We start from the raw sequence: 17,933 nt of genomic DNA, 5'->3' as shown, positions 1-17,933 counted from the left end.
TCATTCAGTGTCACAATACACAGTGTCACATCACCATAACATTCCACGTAGGTGTAGAACTCATCTGTCTCGAGCTGAAGACAATGTTCATGCACTGAAGACAAAATCTTTTTCTCTCCCCTTAGCTGAACAAATGGCAGTTATTCTACGCTTGATTACAAAAAAAAAAAAAAATACAGTAGTGAATGTGGAGCCGAGCCTGTCTGTATATCTGGTATCTCCAATTGCTTTGTTTTTACTGACCAGTATTCTGCCTAAAGTTAGCTTCTGTGACGGTTTCATTGCTTAGCGCGCACGTGGTTGTGAAAATTTAGACTAGCTTAAGGGAAAAAAATTACAAAATGCAAAAAAAAAAAAAAAAAATACAACCTGGTTATTGACGTAATACTAGATTTGTGTATGTCTTTTAAAACAGTTCTAGTTTCACCTTACATGTTATAATCAGGAAAGTGTAAAAGACAATTTAAAGTGAAATAAAAGTTTTATCAGTTCCAAATTGCGCTGTAATTTTTTCCCGCAGTGGTGGTGGTGTACATTAATTTCCAAAAACAATCAGCATATTTTCAAGGGCATGTCACTGTTTTATAAAGATATAAAATGCATTTTATTTTCAAAAATATTTAAATAAGCATTTAAGAAAGATTTGAGCAAGCTGATCTCAATCAGATTTTGTCTGGTAATTGACAGCTTGTATTTGAATTGCTTTTAATTAGTTATACTACTTGTGTGCATAGCATTTACTGTTTTGTCTTTTTAGTATTGCTAATTTCTTCAAAAAAGTCATCACTGATCTTAGCATTACATCTGACAATTTACTGGATGAGAAATACCATATTACTGAACATTGTCCTTTATTATCAGATGCATTACTTTCTTTAAATTAAAGACCCGTTTACATTGTTTTTATGCAAAATGGCATACGAAACATCAATAAATACAGGTGTCAAGTCTTTACAAATGTATAGAAATATGAAGTGGTTTTGACAGTAAATAACCATAACCCTCAAAAATACAACATATCGGAGTACTTTCTGTGGAAAAGACTAAAGGTAAGCGAAAAACAACACATTTAGTAGAAAATGCAGCCCTAAAACTGAGTGAATTAAGTGGAAATTGTTTAAACGTAATTTTGTTTGAAAAAATTGCCATTCAGTTCAATGTGCAATGAAGAATACGTTAAAATCACATGCCGAATCAACATCAGATTTGATTAGTGATTTGATTAAATGGACTAATTTAACAACCACAACAAGTCTGATCAAAAAAAGAAACACAAGATTGGAGTTTCAGAAGGAAACCTGATTGCCATATTAATGACAGTAATACACCCAGTCAAATGTGCCTATATGAACACAAACTATTTTCTATTTTTTAAATAACATTATGACGTGCGTATCTGAAGGATGAGCAGAAATCTGTAGCAAACGTTGCAGCTTTGAGCAGCAAATCAACTTGAGGCACTTCGGGAAAGTTTCCTCGTGTCCACTTTACAATTACAGTTATTTCATATTCTGTGCTTCGTGTAGGAGTTTCTGTGCTGCCATGTTGTTTGGATCGATTTTGAGCACACTGTTGAGATCTTCAATACAAGACTCCTTGTTCTAGGAGAAAAAAAAATGCATGCATTTCAATTTATAAAACAATCCACCAATCAAAGATAATAGTCATTTTTCAAGACAATATACTTTATTCATATTTGAACTTACTCGAAGTCCCTTGTATGCTTGGGCACGTCGGTAAAATGCCTTAATGTTGGCAGAATCCATTAGAAGAGCCTCATCACAGTCACTTACAGCCTCTCTGTACATCTTTAATGACAGGTAGCAAAGAGCCCTACAAGCAATATTCATTTAAACACATTATCAAACCAAGTCCTCGACTTTTCCAGGCCTAGACATTCAAATCGCCATGTGAACCCTGATGTTTGGCAGCATAATTAGGCTGTTTTTGTTGCATTTCATACCTGTTTGTGTAGGTTGTGACTTCTGAGGGGTCCTGACCGAGCGACTGCGTGTACTTCTCCACACCTGTCTTGTAATCGCCCTTCCGCACAAATGCATTGCCTTCTTCCTTTAGAGCTTTGGCCTTTTTAACAGCTGCAGGTCCTGGTGCTTAAAATCAAACAATTGAAAATGAAGTGCTGAAGCAAAGTATGATGGGTCCGATCAGTACAGCACAGGTAAATACCTTTTTTCTTGTTGTCAACCATGCTGTTCTGTTGTGAGTTCGAGGCCGAACCGGCGGCTTGCGCTCGGCTTTCTTTCACAGACATTGGAACGCTGGGAATCGGTGGCAGTTTCTCTCGCCAAGATAGTCCGTCTATATTCGTCAAAGCCTTGGTCATTCTGAAGGGAAGGAAAAATGTGTTAAATGGTACATTTTTGCATTCTTATTCTCATAAATTATCGCTTACTCGCCCTCATGTTGTTCTAAACCTGAATGAGTTTCTTTCTTCTGTTGAACACATATGATATTTTAAAGAATGTTGGTAATCAAACAGTTGACGAAAGCCATTGACTTTTTTCTACTATGGAAGTAAAATTTGGCTATCGTCAGCTGTTTGATTACCAACATTCTTTAAAAATATCTTCTTTTGTGTAGCCTGGTTAAAACCAGACCATTCTCAGTATTAACTGAGTTATGGTCTGGCAAAGCTTCATTAATAACTCATTTCCAAAGGGGTGTCACCAACGGATGACGCTCAAATGCCTCTGGGCGCAATTGGATAGACCTAAAACCAATCAGAGCAATCGTCATTGTGTAATATGCTGCGTCCCAATTCGCCTAAGTTACACTACGCCATAAAAGTATGTAGTCTTTTTGTGAAGAAAAGGTATTTATTTTTGAATCTGTAGCAAGAAAGTAGGCAAGCTTTGGGACATACTACTTCGTCATCTTTATCGGATGGATCTGTCGCGTGCATCCCGTCACGTAAACTGCCCTGTCAATCATCTTGTCACAGTTAAAATCCTCTATTAAATCTAATTTAACTTCCTACCGTTTCGGAGAGAAATGTAGTAGCACGTTCATCTGCCAGTGGGTCTTTCATGGAGACTGTCCTCATGTGTTTTCAATTTGAATATAATAATGCATTTAAAAGTTGAACGGACGTCGCTGAAATGCCTCTGGGCGCAATTGGATAGACCTAAAACCAATCAGAGCGATCGTCATTGTGTAAAGCCCGCCCCAACGTTTCTGATTGGTGCCGCGATTTCGACGGATTAGGAATGGGCTCTTTGCCAGACTACTTGCAGAGCAAAACTAAATTTGCCGGAAGTTGTCTGGGTTTTCCCAGGCTATCTTTAGTGTCCAACAGAACAAAGAAACTCAATCAGGTTTGGAACAACTTGTGGGTGAGTAAGTGATGAAAAATGTTTAATTTATGCGTGAACTATCCCTTTAATTGCCTAATAATTCTGGATGCCGTTCATGCGGAATTACCTGTTGACGCCATCGTGAGCAGCTGGTACGTTGCAGTCTATCTGTAAAACAGTTTTGTAGTCCACATACGCCTGTCTATATCTCTCCAACGCCTCGTAAGCTGATGCCCGGCGAAGCAGAGCTTTATATCCAAAAGGAACCAATTTAAGAGATCTGAAAGGTACATATAAAGATTATTAACACTGAACATCATCACTTTAACCAATTTTGTCTTCTCATCCCTACTCTGTGCAGTCTTTAATGCATTCATTGCAGTTTCCGTCTTTGAGGTAACTGGCGGCCCTGTTGGAGTACAAAATAGCCAGATCTTCCTTTTCCTTCTCACCTGTGAACAGAACGATTACTTTATTTACCTTAGTACCAAATGCTCTTTTATATCGACAACAGAACAGTCTGAGCAATCTTTTTAAAAATAGTTGCTCTGCAACTTTCATACCTTCTTGCTTGCAATGATAACCCTATTGTTACTAATTTAAAAACATGAACACATCTCTTAGAAGCACATTAGCATATGATTGTACCATGACACTACTATCAATTTCATCATGTTTCAAGGTTTTGTCAGATAGTACAGTACAGTAATTTTTTAGATGCTGCAAGACCCCCAGATATTATCATCCTCATGCATCCTCGAAAATTTAAAAGGCAGCAATATTTTTTCTGAATCTTACAAATAAGGAATTATTTACGTACACACAATGTTTCATTAGACGAGGTCCCGCCCTCAATCACTGATTATTGTTTCACACAGTTTAGGGGAAACACAAATCAGTTATCTTTAATTAATGTAAGGTTACAAGCAGCTACTTCCCCCTATACAAACCTGATCAGAGAGGAATAAGAGTGAGAGATATGAATTGGAATCCCTGAGGAGATATGGCATAGTATTTTGGAGGATATTGATAAACAATCGGTCAGATTATACTAGATTAAGCCTCATTCGGTTTAAGGTAACACATAGAATACACTTCTCCTCACCAAGAAGCTGTTATTGCTGTCCTGGGAAAAGACTGACTCTGTTAAACTATGGCTTGAGGAACTGATGTCTGCCATACATATCATGTATTAACAGGCTGGGGAGGGGAAGCTGGTTAAAATTGTTCTCTTTAAACTGGTTTGTTTATTCATTTTATGCATACAAGAATATCAGGAATCTCTCATTTTCAATTTCAATTTAATCCAATGATTCAATAAAATGTATTTGACAAAAAGAGGCAGTAATATATTGTATTGACCCAATTTATACTGTGAAAATTAATATTCTAAATGTGTGTAAAATATTATTTGGAAAATATTTGGTGTTTATTACATAATATTGTGTTGTTATTATCATATGCTTTTATTTTCTACTCACTAGTACTGTTAGATGCAGTATTTATTTTTATTTATTTTGTCATCTCTTAACTTTTCCACAGACCCCCTAGACTAGTCCTGGACCCCATTTTGAAAATCTCAGTGCTGAAATTCATTGAACATGGTATTTACATGCTAATGCAAGGTACAAGAATACAATGGAACATTCTGTGCTAGTACAATAATACAATGGTGCTAACATGGTACATGTACAAAACAAGTTATATAAGTGGTAATACTGTAACGCTGGTGGTGAGCATGGTGATATTTGACTTCTCTTACCAGACTTCTCCAGCTGCTGGATGGATTGGCTGTAGACGGTCACAGCTTCTCCATACTGGCCCGCTCTGAAACACTGGTTACCGGCTAGTTTGAGTTCCATCCACGACTGCGAGCGCCGCTTCTGAGGCATGATGACACTGTAACGACCAGTCAGTTGTGAGATCCTTAACTGCTGTTGACTTAGTTTATAACTTAGGGGTCAATATTACACTGTCAGTAAATGTGTTAAGTATAAACTTACCAAAGTTACCGCGGTAGAATGAATCACCGTCTGATGTTGGAAAAACCCGGTGAACGTTTTCGGAAGGGCTTTGCTGACCGCTCAACTCCGCCTGTTTAAAGTTACAAGTTATTGTGTTTAACAACCAGCTAGTGATGAGACAACTAACGTTAGACAGTCCTTGTTCTAGAACTCACTAGAACATCCGCGTCTGCTTCTTCTTCTACTTCTCCTATGCGCGCGCGCGAGCCGGGATAAACACCACGTTTTACCGGCCGAGTCTCTAAAGAAATGGATGGTGTTGAATTTCAGTTTCAGTTTTCAGGGCTGAAGCGGCTGTCGAGCTCCGGTGCTGCTATTTGAAGATCGGGGTGGTTGATTGTAACCCAATCCAGTGTTGCCAGATCCGTCGAAAATAGCACGCATCGTGGCCCGACAAAAACATGCGAATATGTGCTTTTAATTGTACGGACTTGGCAACCCTCACCCAGTCCAAGCTTCCCCCTATATGAAAACGCCCAGCCGTTGGTTGCCAGATGTTCCTTAGACCTTAAACATTCATTGTTTTAAAACGTATTGATTCCTTTAAAGATTTCCTTTTTCTTTTTAAAGGCCCATTGAAGGGCCTTGAAACGCTGCATTTTTCAATGTGTTGTCTTCTCGTAATTTCCAATGAAACAGGAAGACAGGGCGGGGCACATCAAGCAGCTCCTCCCCTTTTTAAATATATAGCCAATAGCTTTAGTTTATATCACAGCTCGTCCAGAGCCGTTGAGCTCGGTAAAGCAGCAGTTTCCTCCTAATCTCTAACCGTTTCTCCTTCTAATCTCATCCATCGCTTTAAATACAGCATTCTGTGCAGAGTTCAAATGGGTCTGATAAGTTTTGTGGTCTGCGTCGACTCACACATATGATCCGCTCTGTGCTGTGGCGTCTCTGGACCGGAGCTGCGGCGGTTTGTGTGACACTAACGTGAAACCAGACTTCATTCGCCCTGATGGAAAACATATTTACACTGTCTGAATCGTTCCCTATCTCCTATATAGTGCACTATGTGCCATTCACCATATAGCAAATTGTAAATGTGTGATCAAGTGACCGATTTCATCCACAGCATGGCTGGACCGGCCATTGGGCATACCGGGCATTTGCCCGGTGGGCCGACGTGCTTTTTGGGCCGATATATCTAATACTCATAATTTTTTTTTTTTTTTTTTTTTTTTTTAACGGCCCATAAAATTTTACATCGGCGGCCCATTCGTTTTGTTTTGTTTTGCTTAATTGGCGGCGCTGGGTTTGTGCCGGTGTAATGCATTGGTCAAAGTCAGTGTTAGTTTTTTTTTCTGACAGACCAGCCCATGAAACACGTAGATCAGCGGCCCATTGGCTCTTTTCTTGATTGACACTGGGCTGGCCCAATCACAACTTTAAACGAGTGAGCGAGCGTGCAGCAGTGTCAGTGTGTATCTGTCAAAATAGATGGAGAAGAAATGCAAGGAATGTGCAGATACATAGCGTGAAAAAATACAAGCAGGCCCTTAAAGCAGACACTGTAAACTGTGTCAAAATATATGCTTTCTGACCTTCATCAGCTCCTGTGGCAGATGATGATAGTGAGGACGGAGGATCAGGAGAGAGATGAGAGAATGTAGAGCCTGCGGTAAGCAGAACTACTTTCAAAACACTTAGGCCATGTCATGAGTGTAGATTATTTCCACATCTGCATAGTTGACGATTACCGCAATTCACTAGAAATTTAATAAGAGGCGTTTGTAAACCATGTTTTCCGCCAAAATAAAAGCTTGATGCAGTTTGCGTCAAAATAAAAGATCATGTGCTTATCTCTTTCAAGTATAGAAATTGGTACAACTAATTATGAAAGTTTCCTTTATTTTTTAGTGCATTTGTTTTACAAAATATGGCTATTACTGTCATTGGATTAATATTATAACTATTATTATGTATAGGTGTAATGTAAATAGACAATGTAACTAAAAGAGGTTTGAATTTTTCTTTGTTTAATTTGCACACTGAATATGGGTTGGAGCTTTTAATTTTGAACTCTCAAAGTGCACCAGATTGATGAATTTAACATTAAAATGCACAAAATTTTCTCACGGGGGGGCATGCCCCCGAACCCCCCTAGAAGGACCGAGGACACACCACCATAGTTTTAACAAAAATCCTGTAAGAAACACTTGTATTGCTATGCCAGAGCCGCTTATAGCTTGTTTTAGGATTCACCACTGTGGAGTATAAATCTTTAAAATTTTGACTTATTTCATCTGTTAACTCTCACTCATTCCTATACTCAGTCATTACATGGCATTAGTGGTTTTAATGAATAGGAGTTGGTATGCATATAATTAAGGGCGTGCAAAGATGGGTGGTGTTTATGATCATATAGTGGGCCGGGCCGATTTTTTGTCCCAGTCCAGCCCTGATCCACAGCTATGTATAATGTAGGGGACGGGACACTTTAGATTCTAGAGAGCATTTGATTAGACAGAAAATCTGACGTGAACCTGAAGTGCAGAGTGACGTAACCAAATGGAGAGACTAAGTTTTGAATGCTTATATCTTCTAAATGCAAATTTTGTCATTGTTTTGGAGCACACTAGCTTATGGATAACAGTAAGGCTGTATAAATACTAAAATAAATAAAAAAAGTCCGTTTTGATTTAATGGGGACTTTAATTATGCGAATTGAAAGGGCAAATCTCTATAGCCAATACAGTGAGTAAAATATTTAAGTAATAAAAGTACAAGATTATAATAAAATTATTATTTTTTTTAAATAATTTTAAATATTTTAAATCTGTTTTATTTTTATATTTTCCATTTTCATTTTAATTCTAGTTAAAAAAGAATTACAGTCTGATATATATATATATATATATATATATATATATATATATATATATATATATATATATATATATATATATGGTCGCTACTCGCTACAATGTGTTTGTCCTTCGCCTGTTTCCGTAGTTGGGCTCTATAAACACCTTCCTGTCAGAGTCACCGGACGTGCGTGCTGAAGGTCGCGAATTAAACGGTAAATATTGAGCTTGCTATACGTTTATAACAAAACTTCTATGGTGAATTATGTATAAAATATAATATCACCATGTTATGTTTTTAATAACACTAAACATTCGTTTTTTCTTGATTTAATTGAACTAAACGCGTCTCGTTTTAGAAACACCATCTTGCCGCTGGTTGTCATTGCTTGCTAGTATTAGCAAGACCGGTAACGTTAGTCCTGAATCTCAGAAGACACTATGATATGAATCACAAGTGCCATTTTAAAAATAAAACAAAGGTTAATTGCTTGGCTCTGCGTCTGCATGCGTTTTATCACGTCTAGAGAAATAACATGCAAATTGCGTATTAGCTACACCGCTAAAACCTTGGCCTGAACAGCACATTTGTATATAAAACATGCATATTAGTATATGTGGTATTGTTATCTTCTCAGTCTCTATCCCATAAGAAAAAGTTAAATGTTAGCGTGGCTTATTCTGTGTCTGTCTTGAAAGTCGGCAAGACATCCATTTGTGATGGTCAGAATAGCACGTAGCAATACTAAAGGGTGATCTATCCTGTTATTGGAAGTGCAAGGTTGTCAATGACTATCAGTGTATGACATTAATATTATTGTCTTCTCTTTCCAGAAGTCAACAATGTCACTTGCAAAGCCAGCGATGAGAGGCCTCCTGGCCAAGCGTTTGAGGTTTCATTTGCCCATCGCATTTGCTCTTTCGCTCATTGCGGCAGCCGGCTTCAAGGTCAGTGGTATTGTGTTTTATATGATTATATGCAATATATTGGACCTTTGTGGACTTCATTTTTGTTCATCTATGTTTACGTAGAAATGCTACTTAAGATTATTATTTTTAAAGCACCTTTTGTCATGATGTAACTTCCATAGTCATTAAGAGTAGTTTTCGATCGATATGGGTTTTGAATTTTTTCTTAATTTCTAATCTTGGACATTTAGTTTCATCCCTATCTTTCATTCTTTTACCTTTGAGGCAAGTGAGTTAAATCATTTTGGAAGCTTGTTTTACAAGGACCATGGACCGTTTTTCATTAATCTGAGAAAGTTGTGTGTCTTTCTGCAGTACGGAGTAACAGAGCCCAGGAAACAGGCGTATGCTGACTTCTACAAACAGTATGATGCCATGAAGGAGTTCAACGCCATGAAAGAGGCTGGTGTTTTTCAAAGTGTCAGGCCTTCTGGAGAATAAAGCAATGTGATGTGAGTGGCCTTTCAAGTGCATATAAATCTGATTTGTAATACTTTGCAATTATAATTTTGCACTCATTCATGGTTGTAATTTTTTTTTATGTTGTTTTTATGCTTTGGGTTGGAAGTAAAATAATGACTGTCTTTGAAACAAATAATCATGTTGAATTGCACTAAATGAAAAATATTGTATATTTAAGCTGTGAATATTTCAAATGAAAACATTTCATACACAATTTCATTATTAAAAATGTGATAATCCATATTCAACATCCAGACTTCATTTCCAAAATATCCAGTCTGTTTAAAAATACCACCTATTATATTTGACAGGCAATTTTTCTTTTATTTTGCTTTACAAATTTAGTTAAATAAATTCAGTGGTTCAATTTAGCAAAGTATTCAACATTGCACATGCGGGAACTGCAGGAATAACAGTAGAGTACCGATGCATGCGGGTGATGACGAAGACCAAAGCGACAGGTAGAGAGTCGTTCATTAATTTGTTTATTCACTCACTCACAAAAACTGATTTACAGAAATGGAACAAGAGGTAAGTATATGTTATAATAACCAGATTTTCTGCATATATAGGGTACTATCCCTGATAAAGACACAGAAACTGTGTTTGTTTAATTCAAAGTCTACGTGGTTACACTTTTTTTTTTCCCAGTGTACATGTAAGCAGCTTTCTCTACTGCAAAGGAGATGCAATGTTATCTCCCCCGAAGCTGATGTGGTGAATATGGATTATTGCGTTTTTAATAATGAAATTGTGTATGAAATGTTTTCACTTGAAATATTCACTTCTTAAATATGCAACCATGTTTAATTTCAGCCCCACAAAATACAATCCCTGAAAATACAAAGCATTAAAATGAAAGCACTGTTAATGCAATGTATTTTTTTTGTTTCAAAGACATTAGTCATTATTTTACTTCTATACACTGGTCAATTTTGAGAGTTTGAAACTTTGAGCTATTTTGCTTCCATAACGTTCTTTTTTTTTTTTTTTTTTTCTTCAGGCTAATGAATAGAAAACATCCAAAATATATATTTAAGTGTCTAATATCCATTGTTGTCTTTAGGTTACAATTACAATAGATGTATTGTGTATATAATGTTTCTTCCTCCTACAGTCTAAAATCTCCACTTCAGCAGCTTTACATACACCAAACTGTACACTTTTATTCCTATCTGTATTCTGAAGGTTTTTACAAACGATTTTGTTCATATATCATTCGTCTGTTTTATATAACATTTCCAAAAACTTGTTTTTCAGGCTGTTGAGAGAGCCTAAATCTACTCTGTAAAAACTTTTAATGTCAACAAAATAAAAATTAGTGCATATTTAAATATTGCATTTCAGAAAACTTGATAACGCACTGTGATTAGTCAACTGGTGAAAGTATAGCTTTATCTTTTTATTACTAATATTTTACCTTATTTACCTGTGGTGTCTTGCCTTCAGTGTAAAAAACACTTTGACTTATACTTTTCTTCTCTCTTTACAGGTGATGTGCCCCTGCATTCCTGCTCTACAACTGAATCTTTATAAGATTATTGGATATGAACATTGATGTCTGATGTTCTCAATAAGATACAAATAAACTGTTGACAACCATCACGCTGTAGTGACTTATTGCAATGCATCTTGTCAACATGTCTCTCCTATGTTATATTTCAAAATTAAAATGTCATTTGAGTTCAAGAGTCTTAATATAGATTGACAAGGTCAGATGTTTACCTATTATTTATCTAATAAAGATACGAGTTAAAAGCCCAAATTTAAACTCTGAATTTAGCCCCAAATTGGTGGTAATGTTGTCATAATTATGTCTAGAATAGTTTTTTCTTGATATTTTTCTGCAAGCAACAGATTTTATAGCATACTGACGGCTTTTCGGGTGGTGATTGTTCCTAACAAGTTGTTTTTGTTGTTGTAATTTAATGTTTTCTTAACATTTTCTTTTAAGAACATAAAAAAAACTGTTTAATGGCACTTAAACATGAAACTTGTCTATACTTTTGGACCTTTAGCAGAAATAAGAATTCACATTTGCTGCATGTGTTTTGTCAGACTTTGCTCTTCTCTGTTTTCCAAGAAATATTGCACCTTGTTGCATTTTAAGTGTACTTGTCTATAAATGTGTTTAGTGGAATAATACCAATAGGTGCATACAAAAGTTTTTTTTTACTTTTACCCTTGTAACTATGACATTTGGACATGCATAATGGTAATACCACGGTATTTTTAGAAATACATTGGAGCACCGTATTGATTCCAGCATCATCACTGTACCATAGTATTTTTGTGGTTTGAAGCCTTTTAATCTGAAATGCATTTTCCCAGTGTTCTACCGCACAGGAAGTGCTTCTAACGAGAACAGCGGAAGTTGTTGTTCATGGACCAACTTGTGATCTAATGTGATCTTTCTCACAGCCAGTACATGCAAAATGCGTGTAATTAGTAATGTACAGATGCCGTTTCTTTAATCTCGCTGATACGACTGGTTACAGTTGGGTGAGTTTACTAGTAATAATGCTTTTAGGTTATTAACGTTGCGCTGTGTCCATGCGCGTTGTCCAGGCCTTTGTGCCAGAGAGCATGTTTTACTATATGTGTTGTGGATTAAATATAAAATATTGCATATTTATTTAAAATAATGTGGAAAAGAAGCAGTCAACTATATCTGGTTACTTATGTAACACTACATGACATGCACATCGAGTAGAGTATATGGCGCCCCACAACATTTGACATGACAGCACTAGTAAACAAATGGTTGCAATTGTTGTATAAGAGACTAGATATTAGGTGGAAAACTAATCGTTTAATTTTATTATTTAAAATTATGAATAATTTTATATATATAAAATGCAAAGCATGGTGTTACTAAATAAATCTAAGGTTTTATATTGCATTATACAGAATGCATATTGCAGATTTTTTATCAATATTTGTATTTCCAAGAGGAATTGTTAATGCTGGTAGGGAATTCATTAATATGTAGAATTAATATAATTTTAATACATAAAATAATAGCATTAAAGTTTTATCTTTGGTGCTGTATGGCTTTAATTTCAAAATCTATAAAGTTTCAAAGCCAGTGTGTAAGTTATGGCATGCCGAAAGCTGAGGTCTGCACAATAAAGCGGCATCCATTATGTAATGTAATTCAGGCTGATTTAACTGCAGAAAATTTGATTGGACATAAAATGCTTGAAGAATATCAATGCACTACTGCCTCGTAAACACCATAATGATGCATCTGAAATTTGTTGTTATTGATTGTCAACCGGTATATTTCTTCTGTAATGACTAATGCAGATATATCCAGAGTTGCTAAAATTGTATTCAGTCATAAAAATATAAAATGTAAAAAAATATTTTCAAATAATAGTTTATTTTTTAAATAAAACACTTAAAAAGACAAAATATATATATTTTTTTACCTGCATCTCATGTGACCACAAACCGACATCCGAGAACCCCTGATTTAGAGAACAGTATGGCCATATGCAAACATTTATTTTTACTCAAAATTCACACAAAAAACAAAAACAAAGTAAAAATTGTTTATTCATTGTGAATAAGTTAAATTATATAATGTTGATTCTGGAATAATATTTAATTGTGTCTGTGTGATATTTCCAGGTGCCCAGGTGGAGCTGTGATCTGCATTTGCCTTCGGTCTGAGCTCTTGTCTTTCTTGCACTATAACTCTGAACCCTTGTATGACCTTCATCTCTCTGGCACCCACATGAGCGCAGCGTTCTATTCCCGCTGGGCCGAGCGCCATGCCTGACCGGGATAGCACCTACCTGGCAGGTGGCGGCGGGGGTGGCAGCGGGAGCGGTTTGGGCACTGGGGACGAGGGAGGAGGCGGGACAGGTTTGGGTGGAGGTGTAGGAGAGGGTAGAGTGACGGTGGTGGGCGGATCAGCGGGCTGCACGGGGGGTAACGGGGGTCCTGGGGCCATGGGAGGCGGCGGGGCATTAGGAAACGGCAACAGCTGCAGCGGAGCCAGCGGTGGTTTGGGACCGGATGGCGTTTGCCGGGACTTTTTGCGCAACGTGTGCAAGCGCGGCAAACGCTGCCGCTTCCGCCATCCAGACTTCAATGAGGTTCCCGACTTGGGTGTGCAGAAGAATGAGTTCATCTTCTGCCACGACCATCAGAACAAAGAGTGCGTGCGCCCCAACTGCCGATTCGTGCACGGCTCGAAGGAAGACGAGGACTATTATAAGAAAACCGGAGAGCTTCCTCTTCGGCTCAGGGGGAAGGTGGCAGCCGGATTGGGACTGTCTCCGACCGACCTCCCGTTGAGCCGCGGAGAGGTGCCCATTTGCAGGGACTACCTGAAAGGAGAGTGCCAGCGGGGCAACAAGTGCAAGTTCCGACATGTCAGGAAGGACTACGAATACGAGGCCTCGCCCAGGGTCGGTGTGGGATGCATGATGAGTGTCACCGGGGGCGTGAGCGGGATGGTGAACGCTGGTGGGGGGGGTGCGGTTGGTGGCGGTGGGGCCTGCGGTGGGATGTCTGGCCTGGTTGGCGGCGGCGTGGGAAACTACATGGGGATGGGATGTCCCAGCATGGGCGGATGCAGAGACCAGGGCCTGTCGGTTGGAGGTGGAGGTGGGGGCTCGATGAGCAACTGTATGTCGATGGGGACGGTGGGTCATCGGCGCTACGACAGGGGCCCCTGCTCCGTCTACGACCCCCTGTTTGAAAATGGCATGTTTGAAGCCGGGCCGGTGGAGGCCCCCGTTGACCACACGGCCTTCCAGCTGAAGAGACGGCGTTTGGATGGGCTGCGGTTGACCGATGGGACCAGCAGTGGACATTACGACCTGGGGGTTCAGACCACCCTGCCAATCCGACCGATAGAGTATCGCTTGCTAGAAGAGGAGAACGCCCTACTGAGGAAAAGAGTGGAGGAGCTTAAGAAACAGGTAGGGAATGTACTCTTCCTTTCTTCAGTGGAATACAAAGGAAGATATATTGCAGAGTGTCTCCAAGCTGGAATAACAACATCAAAGTCCTCTGGATATAGTCCATGCAAACTGTGTACTGTACTAGTCGCTGAAAATCTTCCTCTCTCTCTTAGTTCTCTAATCTCATTCTGTTCAAATACTGCGATTTATTGTGCCAGGTTTGTAGTGAAAGACCAGACAACACAAGAACCAGTCATGACACAACTACAACAGAAGACTTTTAGCAACAAAAAAAAAAGTTTAGTCTGTTCCTAACACATACGTATTGCAAGGTGTAGCGCAAAAGTCGTTTGGACTTTTTTTATTGTGCTTTTTTGCTGTATTTTAGTATTATTTGTAAACTATTATAGTATTTATTCATATTTTGAATAAGATTTTTTTTTTTCAGTTTTCATTTTAATTTAAGTTTTAGTCATTTTGTTATTGGCATTTGTTAATTTTTTATATATATTTATATTTCATTTGAATATTTCAGTTATAGCAATGTTAGTACTTAAACTATTTTTTTCAATTAGTTGCCACGGCAATATTTCCAATTTTTAAGTTTTTAAAGTTTTTCGTCTAATTTCATCTAACAGCCCCTTATTTTATTTCAGCTTTATTTTAATTAACAAAAAGTCTTTTTTAATAGTAAGTGCTTTTTAGTAGGGATGCAACAATATAAAAATGCTGTACTCTCGTCTAAATAATTTAAAAAATAAAATAAAACTAATATAAAACTAATTTTAAATGCATTGAGTGAATTTAGGCGTCACAACATTATAATGTGCAGAATGAAAAATTAATACTTCATTTAAACTATTTTATTAAATAGATTAAGTAAAACTCATTTAATAAAGATTACATTTAACAGTTTTTTTAAAGATTAACTTTAAGTGAGTGTGAGAGGGTAATAAATGTATAATCTATACATACATAAATGTATAATCTTTACATACATAATCTAAATGTAAGAATGGCATTTTTAAATATTAATAATGTTAATATTGGCCGATAACAGTGTACTTACAAATCTCTAATATCAACTGATAACCGATATGAAACAGTTATATCATACACCCCTACTTCTTTGGTCATTTTTGGAGCTTGACAGACCCATGTTTGACTTTCTTGGTTACTTTTTAATTCTGCAATAGATGATCTTTTATGTTCCATGGATGACAAATAATAAAAATTTTGAATGATTTTTAATCTCTAAATTGTGCTTTTTATGTTAAAGGTAGTGTAGGCAATTTTTTGTAAAAACACTTTTTTTTTCAACTGGTTGAAACTCTCTTCACATCCTGATAGCAATCAAAAATAGAAGTGGTCTAAATATTAAAACATGTACATCTTCTGTGGACGTCTCAGGACCAAAAAATGTTTGTCCAATCGTTGCATTCGGTCCAAATGCAATGATAGGATGTCCTGCCTGCCTGTCAGTGTGTGTATTTCCATACCTCCGCGCACCTGCTTGCACAGACACACACCCGTTCATTGAGGCTCTGCAGAGCTGAAGACAGACAGTCACAGAGCGCCGCAAACAAACAGCAGCTTTTACAGTTCCTCCTGAACCAAAACAACCAGTTTATGCCGCGCTCACTCCATGTTGTGACCGTAATTACGAGATGGCAACGTTCTATTTATGCGTTTCTATGTCAATACGACACATTAATGCCGAAATAAATCTGCAGCAGTCAGGTGGTACAAGTAAAAGATCTGTAAGTTGTCTACGTTCATTATTATGTTATGTGCTTTGAGACATGAGGTAATTTAACACCGTCTCTCATCTCGTGCCGCTTTGCAGACTCTGCTGTGCACGTTCAAGTGTTTTGAAGGAGACGTGGCTTTGGAGACGCTCTGAAGGGAGGGTGGGATCTCATGTTTTCAAAGCTAGCTTGATATTGCTAGCCTGTCTGAAATTGCCTACCCTACCTTTAAAGATCAGTGACAGAATCACTTATTTTAAAAATGTAAAACAACTGTAACCACATCCTAAATGTCTCAAAATTTTATATTTTTTGTTTTCAAGGTGTCCAACCTGATAGCCACCAACGAAGTGCTTCTGGAGCAGAACGCTCAGTTTCGAAGCCAGGCTAAAGTGATGACGCTGTCCTCCACCCCGGCTCCGTCTGAACAGAGTCTGGCGCCCCCTGTTGGTTCTGTGAGTTCCTACAACCATGGCATTGCCCAGACACACACCACTCTGAGCAGTGCTGGTCTGCAGCCCCGTCCCGTCACTCAACAAGATCTGGTGGCCTCGACCGGTGCGCCGACCGCCCCTCCTTCTAATGCTGCGCCCCCCTCCGCACCCCCTCCACATCTGAACCCCGACCCCATCTCTGCCGCCCTCGCTCAGACTATCGCCCAGGGATTGGCCCCTCCTGTTTCAATGGCCCCTGTTGCTGTTTCGGTGGCGCCGGTGGCCGTGTCCATGGCACAACCATTGCCGGGCATCACGATGAGCCACGCGACCACACCGATGGTGACGTACCCCATCGCCAGTCAGAGTATGAGGATCACCACCATGCCTCATTAATGAGGGCACACTTCAGCAATATATACATGAAACAAATAGCAAACTGGAAACCATGGGAAGTTTCTCAGGTCATGGGTCTGTTTTGTCTGAATGAACATACAGATTTCTGTATAGAATACAGATGTTCTCTTGTGAACTTATGGAACTTATTTCAGTTTTTCTTGCCTTGGAAAGACTCTTTTGAAATCATCATTGACTTCACAGGACATTTATTAACTCATTTTGAAAGATGTAACTATTCAACTAATCACTACAGAAGAATTGTGAATTTGCTGTCAGTTTTAGTTTGACTCTTTTTTTTTAATAGTTCGTTTTGTGAATTGTTTTTGTGTGAACTGATTATTTGGATTCTGCACACACACACACACACACACACACACACACAAAAAAAAAACGAATCAGACACATTATGCTTCGTTATTAATTCTTGTCAAATCTTACTAAGGAAAAAAAGTGTTTTATTTCTTTCTGTTGGAAACTAAATAACTGCATTTTTCTGTCAGAATATTGGTCTTGTTTCTTTCATCTTGAGTGAGTATCTTTCTGAAATGTTAATGAAAAATTATATTTCTTATCAAACCAGACTTCTGTCATTAGTTTTGATCGCTTTCTCATTCTGTTGAGAGTATGGTCCCAGTTGTGGCCTGTCCACTGATGATAAGACCACCAGAGACGGATCTGGGCTGAATGGGATCTTAGCAATCCCTGTGCTGTATGTGTAAATATTATCGTAGAAATCGTTCTTATTTTTAAAATATCTTTTCATTTTATGTTTGATTTTTACCAATTTATGTTTTATATCTAGAAGACCCTATGAACAGTCACACTGAAATATTGCTCATAATCAGTTCTCATAATTGAAC

At 37.9% G+C, this 17,933-nt stretch overlaps 3 protein-coding genes across 3 annotated transcripts; 2 read left to right on the top strand and 1 right to left on the bottom strand.

Annotated features, from left to right (window-relative positions):
* Positions 1-834: 834 nt before the first annotated feature.
* On the bottom strand, positions 835-5,947 carry tomm34 (translocase of outer mitochondrial membrane 34). Its single transcript, XM_081381337.1, has 9 exons — positions 5,494-5,947; positions 5,318-5,408; positions 5,077-5,213; positions 3,667-3,766; positions 3,442-3,594; positions 2,188-2,345; positions 1,964-2,111; positions 1,707-1,833; positions 835-1,601 (listed from the first exon to the last, which is right to left on the bottom strand). Exons 3-9 carry the CDS (start codon positions 5,204-5,206, stop codon positions 1,500-1,502), a joined length of 918 nt encoding a protein of 305 aa, XP_081237463.1. The 5' UTR covers positions 5,207-5,213; positions 5,318-5,408; positions 5,494-5,947; the 3' UTR covers positions 835-1,499.
* Positions 5,948-8,290: 2,343 nt separating this feature from the next.
* cox6c (cytochrome c oxidase subunit 6C) lies at positions 8,291-11,217 on the top strand. The gene is made up of 4 exons (XM_081381854.1): positions 8,291-8,357; positions 8,977-9,090; positions 9,427-9,563; positions 11,066-11,217. The coding sequence occupies exons 2-3, from the start codon at positions 8,986-8,988 to the stop codon at positions 9,550-9,552; spliced, it is 231 nt and encodes a 76-aa protein (XP_081237980.1). The 5' UTR covers positions 8,291-8,357; positions 8,977-8,985; the 3' UTR covers positions 9,553-9,563; positions 11,066-11,217.
* A 696-nt stretch (positions 11,218-11,913) lies between these two features.
* Positions 11,914-17,649, top strand: zc3h10 (zinc finger CCCH-type containing 10). Its single transcript, XM_081380450.1, has 3 exons — positions 11,914-12,075; positions 13,210-14,510; positions 16,564-17,649. The coding sequence occupies exons 2-3, from the start codon at positions 13,353-13,355 to the stop codon at positions 17,068-17,070; spliced, it is 1,665 nt and encodes a 554-aa protein (XP_081236576.1). The 5' UTR covers positions 11,914-12,075; positions 13,210-13,352; the 3' UTR covers positions 17,071-17,649.
* Positions 17,650-17,933: the final 284 nt, after the last annotated feature.

Source organism: Scardinius erythrophthalmus (genome assembly GCF_964197995.2).
Source record: "Scardinius erythrophthalmus genome assembly, chromosome: 12".
NCBI classification, from domain to species: Eukaryota; Metazoa; Chordata; class Actinopteri; order Cypriniformes; family Leuciscidae; genus Scardinius; species Scardinius erythrophthalmus.
This window is presented reverse-complemented; position numbering and strand designations above follow the sequence as displayed.

Bases quoted from the DNA above. Each gene is read 5' to 3' on its own strand.
- tomm34 (XM_081381337.1), bottom strand. From the start codon at position 5,206: ATGCCTCAGAAGCGGCGCTCGCAGTCGTGGATGGAACTCAAACTAGCC. The intron at 2,346-3,441 runs GTAATTCCGCAT...CCTTCCCTTCAG, and splicing joins GCTCACGATGGCGTCAACAG to AATGACCAAGGCTTTGACGA. The intron at 2,112-2,187 runs GTATTTACCTGT...TTTGATTTTAAG, and splicing joins GGTTGACAACAAGAAAAAAG to CACCAGGACCTGCAGCTGTT.
- cox6c (XM_081381854.1), top strand. From the start codon at position 8,986: ATGTCACTTGCAAAGCCAGCGATGAGAGGCCTCCTGGCCAAGCGTTTG. The intron at 9,091-9,426 runs GTCAGTGGTATT...GTCTTTCTGCAG, and splicing joins TTGCGGCAGCCGGCTTCAAG to TACGGAGTAACAGAGCCCAG.
- zc3h10 (XM_081380450.1), top strand. From the start codon at position 13,353: ATGCCTGACCGGGATAGCACCTACCTGGCAGGTGGCGGCGGGGGTGGC. The intron at 14,511-16,563 runs GTAGGGAATGTA...TTTGTTTTCAAG, and splicing joins TGGAGGAGCTTAAGAAACAG to GTGTCCAACCTGATAGCCAC.